General features: G+C 52.1%; 1 protein-coding gene across 1 annotated transcript; it reads right to left on the bottom strand.

The window, feature by feature from the left end:
- Positions 1-208: 208 nt before the first annotated feature.
- On the bottom strand, positions 209-2,844 carry LOC142025857 (olfactory receptor 14A16-like). Its single transcript, XM_075018544.1, has 2 exons — positions 2,799-2,844; positions 209-1,167 (listed from the first exon to the last, which is right to left on the bottom strand). Exons 1-2 carry the CDS (start codon positions 2,842-2,844, stop codon positions 209-211), a joined length of 1,005 nt encoding a protein of 334 aa, XP_074874645.1.
- Between the last annotated feature and the right edge of the window lie 2,112 nt (positions 2,845-4,956).

Genomic DNA, 4,956 nt, shown 5'->3' with positions numbered 1-4,956 from the left:
GTTATCATTATTAGCTTCTTCTTTTCTGTTCTATTAAACCGTTCTTATCTCAACCCACGAGTTTTACTTCTATTCCCAGTTCTCTCCCCCATCCCACTGGGTGTTGGGGGACTGAGTGAGCGGCTGCGTGGTGCTTAGTTGCTGGCTGGGGTTAAACCACTACAGCCTGTAATGAGTTACATTATGAATGCTCTGCAAAAGAAAACAATCAGTTAATTGCTTCTGAAAAGCACCCCTTCATTTTCCAAAGGGCATCTTTGATCTCCTGGATCCTCATGCTGTAGAGGAGGGGGTTCACTGCTGGAGGCACCACCGAGTACAGAACTGCCACCACCAGATCGAGGGACGGTGAAGAGATGGAGGGGGGCTTCAGGTAGGCAAACACTCCAGTGCTGATAAACAGGGAGACCACGGCCAGGTGAGGGAGGCACGTGGAAAAGGCTTTGTGCTGTCCCTGCTCAGAGGGGATCCTCAGCACAGCCCTGAAGATCTGCACATAGGAGAAAAGAATGAAAACAAAACAACCAAAGGCTAAACAGGCACTAAGCACAACAAGGCCTACTTCCCTGAGGTAGGAGCGTGAGCAGGAGAGCTTGAGGATGTGGGGGATTTCACAGAAGAACTGGCCCACAGCATTGCCTTGGCAGAGCGGTAGTGAAAATGTATTGGCCGTGTGCAGCACAGCACTGAGAAACCCACTGCCCCAGGCAGCTGCTGCCATGTGGACACAAGCTCTGCTGCCCAGGAGGGTCCCGTATTGCAGGGGTTGGCAGATGGCAACGTAGCGGTCGTAGGCCATGATGGTGAGGAGAGAATATTCCGCTGTGATCAAGAAGAGAAAGAAAAAGACCTGTGCAGCACATCCCCAGTAGGAGATGGCCCTGCTGTCGCACAGGGAATTGGCCATGGATTTGGGGACAGTGGTGGAGATGGAGCCCAGGTCGAGGAGGGAGAGGTTGAGGAGGAAGAAGTACATGGGGGTGTGGAGGCGGTGGTCGCAGGCTACGGCAGTGATGATGAGGCCGTTGCCCAGGAGGGCAGCCAGGTAGATGCCCAGGAAGAGCCAGAAGTGCACGAGCTGCAGCTGCCGTGTGTCTGCAAATGCCAGGAGGAGGAACTCGGTGATGGAGCTGCTGTTGGACATTAGCTTCTTCTGGGCATGAGGCACTGTTCAAGAGGGTAAAGACAGTGACAAGTTAGATGAAAATTCTCTGAGCTAAACGTAATGCATTTCTCATAGAAACACCACCGAAGCTGCCTCTCCTATTTCAGAAAGGCCTTTGGCAGGTCCCTTTCTTGAGACATATGGTTGGTGCTGGCTGAGGGTGCCACTGGGAGCAGCGGGCTCTGCTGTGGGCTACAGGGGAGTCAGTCCTGACCTACAGCAAGAGGTAAATAGGAACATGGGGTCATCTTAGATTAAATCCATTTGTCATATCAAAGAGCTTTGCAGCTTTGTCACTCCCACTTCAACCCAAACTGGGGATTTTGTTTTGAGTATTTGTTCTGGTTTCCACACATCACTTCAGGAGTGCTTTTGGCAGGGAAAGAAGCAAATGTCCTAAAGATGAGCTGTGCTGAAAGGAGAGTTTTGTCATTTGCATCACTGGGAGCCTGGGGATTAGAAGGGGACTGGGATATTTAACTCACATGGACAAATCTCTGAAATGCACCCAAATCCCCCCTCCCCATTCCTCTCCACTGACAACAACAAGAGGAGCAGGGACAGGAGGACAAAAATGGATAAACACTACAGACCTGCTGCCAATGGAGGCAGGAGAGGGACAGACGGTAGGGCATTTGATAATTTCTTCTCTTCAGGGCTGACCCAACTGAGAAGGTGACTGAGTCCCCATGGCCATAAGGGCAGAGGCTCTGCTGGGTGGGAGAAAAGGCCACGGGTTTTCTCCGGTGATGGCAGGGAGGTGCCTGAATCCCCCTCCCATGGCATTTCTGGGAGCAGCTCCCTCTCTCTCCCTGCCCCTGTCTCTGCTGCCTGGACCTGTCCCTGTCAGCAGCTGCTTCTCCGTCCTCTTGTCACCTCCCTGTCCCTGCTCACAGACCCCATCCCACTGGCTGTGTGCTCAGCTCTGCCCTGCAGACCCCTCCTGGCAGCCGGGCAGTGCCCAGTGGCATCTCTGTGTGTGCAGGGGTTAAGGAGCACTTGAGACAAGTCCTAAGGACAACTAGAATCTCGGTGCCTTCTCCAGAGGGGAGAAATATATTTTAATGTCACACTGCACAACCACTCACGAGGATGAGAAAAATTCATAGCAAAGACTCCTTACCTTAAAGGTAAATGCTGCCTTGATGTTCTTCTCCAAAATCCATGCCTAAGCTTAAGCTGTGAGCAAATGTGACCCGCGCAGCATGCGCTCAACAGCAGAAGCACCCTGCTCTGCCCTTCCAGGGGTCATTTCTTTCACCCACACCTTCTCCCCACGCTGTCATGGGGAGTTCCCTGCGCAGGCTGAGTGCTGACCCTGGCAGGCAGCAAAGTCCCTGCTCCACCACTCAGCCCCTGAAACACCAGGACCCTGCTCTGAAGGACAGCCCTGGGCACCCCTGCATGCACACCCGGCTTCACAGCCCTGCAGCTGGTGCCAGGAGAAGGCAGCCCTCATGCCCTGTCCCTCTGACAGGGCAGCAGGGAAGCCTGCTCTGGAGCACACCCTTCTCCTCTGCGCCAGAGAAATGAAGAGATTCCCCCTGCCAGATCCCACACACTGTCAGCTGTGCCAGTGTTCGGAGATCCTTGCAGGAACTGAAGCTCTATTGCCCTGCACCCACAGACTCACCATGCAGAGGGCTGTGAAGATTTCTCCCGCAGTGAGCTCTCAGCATCCTCCCACTCCACGCTGCCTTTAAGCTCTCTCTGCCTTGCAGGTCTCCTCTCGATGCCTGCAGGCAGTGCCCCCAGCCCTGCTCCTGGGCAGAGCTGTCTCTCTGCAGCGCTGCCTGCTTGCCAGGAGCTCCCTCTGTCCCAGGAGCCCAGCCCAGCTCAGCAGCAGAGGACCAGCCCAAGGCAGCACTTTCTCTGCCCCCTCTGGGCTCCCTCCAGGTGTCCCTGGGCCTCCAGGGGAACCTGCTGGGAAACAGGCTGAAGCAATCACTGATGTTCCCTCCCGCACCTGGGGAGAGACACTGCTTTCCAGCAGGGTCATTGCTCTGCTGAGAGACAGACTTGGGTCCAAGAATCAACTTTTCCAAGAATCATAGAATCACTGAGGTTGGAAAAGACCCTTAAGACCACCAAGTCCAACTGTGAACCTAACACTAGCAAGTCCACCAGTAAACCATGTCCCTTAACTCCGTGTGTTTGAAATACCTCCAAGGAGGGTGAGTCAGAAACTTCCCTGGGCAGCCTCTTTCTTGTGCCATCATTGGGCAGGACATGCAGACAGTCGCAGGCAGGGATCTCCTTTAGCCCTGCTGATGGAAGGGATCCAGCTGAGTCCACGGAGGGACCTCATCCTGGGTCTGCAGTCCTGGGGCTGGAAGGGGACTCAGCTCCCTCCCATGCCCACCACCAACCCACAGGACCTGGGATTCCTCTTGCCTCAGTGCAGGTCTGCAGTAAATAGGCACCTGCATGTCAGCTCAAATGCACTATGGGTCTCATTAAAATACAGAAAGCCCTAACGAGCCATGTCTCTTCCTGTAACATTCTTCAAGTCTCCAAGATTTGTACAGCTAATTAGAGAAGTTACCTAGTGTAGTTAAGGAGGAAGGTTTCAAAGTGCATCTAATTTTTTTTTATTGTATTTTAAAGGATATTTTCTATTACTTTTCATTTTAAGGAAGAGATCATAGAAGCATTCTGTGTTTGATACTGATGCAGACAGTCTCCTCAGGATGAGTGGACAGCTACAGAAAGCAGTCCCTTGAGGTCTGACACTGTATAGACAACCTTGCTCCTCAACTCTCCAACCTCACCATTTCTGCCTTTGGCCACCTGGGACTTAGATCACTTTGCCTTACATCAGACTTCTCCACCCAAGGCTGAAGCTGGATGTTACAGCTCCCTTGCATCAGCTCCCACCTGCCCTCCTGAGAGAACTGGCTGCACATGGGCACAGCAGGACTTTTGGTCTTTGGAAGCAAAGCAAAGCAAAGCATGCTGAAGTTTCATAAACAATAAAAGACACTCTGCAACCATACGCTAAGCACAAGCGGTGTCTAATGAGGTAGCCTCTCTACAAGGAATAATCTTATGAGAGATATTTTAGGTAGGGAGGTGAAAAAGGTAGATAGAAACATAATTAAGGAGCTGGCTAAGGAGACAATTAGACTGCTGAAAGACAGGCAAGCTTTTAACTCCCTGAAGCTCAAGCAGCAACCAGATAAGTGAGAGGTATCTGAATGAACAAAGAGTGGGAGAAAAAGAACTTTGGCGAAAGTATATGAAAGATTAGAGGAATTAAATACAGCGTGTAACAGGCAGAATAGTGGTACTAAAGTTACAGGGGAAGATGTGATGGTCAGGTCACTGGTGCCCGAGTAGCTGATAGGCAAGAGGGAGACATACAGACTGGGTGTGTACTTGTGATGTCACTCTTGGCTGAGTAGCTGATAGGCCAGGACCAGGTGCATGGCCTATAGAGGCCCATGTGAGGTGACTGGAGGCTGATACCTCGAAAGCGAGTACCTGGCCAATGGGTGTATGTGTACTTGTGAGGTCACTGCTGCCTGAGTAGCAGATAGGGCAGCAGCAGGCCCGTAGCTTGTGTTGGTGGTTTTCAGGTCACTGGTGTCTGAATAGCCAATAGGTGAAGGAGCAGGCCAATATCAGACATAGGTGCTTTGACACCACCTGTGGCTGAGTAGCTGATAGGCTAGGAGCATGGCCATGGCTGTGTGTGAGCTGTTGATGTCACTGGTGCCTGAGCAGCTGATAGGCCAGGAGCCAGACCATAGCTTGGGTAGGTGCTTCTGATGTCAGCAAAGTAACATTTA

The sequence above is a fragment of the Buteo buteo genome, chromosome 30 (genome assembly GCF_964188355.1).
Source record: "Buteo buteo chromosome 30, bButBut1.hap1.1, whole genome shotgun sequence".
NCBI lineage: Eukaryota > Metazoa > Chordata > Aves > Accipitriformes > Accipitridae > Buteo > Buteo buteo.
This window is presented reverse-complemented; position numbering and strand designations above follow the sequence as displayed.

Bases quoted from the DNA above. Each gene is read 5' to 3' on its own strand.
- LOC142025857 (XM_075018544.1), bottom strand. From the start codon at position 2,844: ATGCTGAGAGCTCACTGCGGGAGAAATCTTCACAGCCCTCTGCATG. The intron at 1,168-2,798 runs GTGAGTCTGTGG...CCTCTTGAACAG, and splicing joins TCTTCACAGCCCTCTGCATG to TGCCTCATGCCCAGAAGAAG.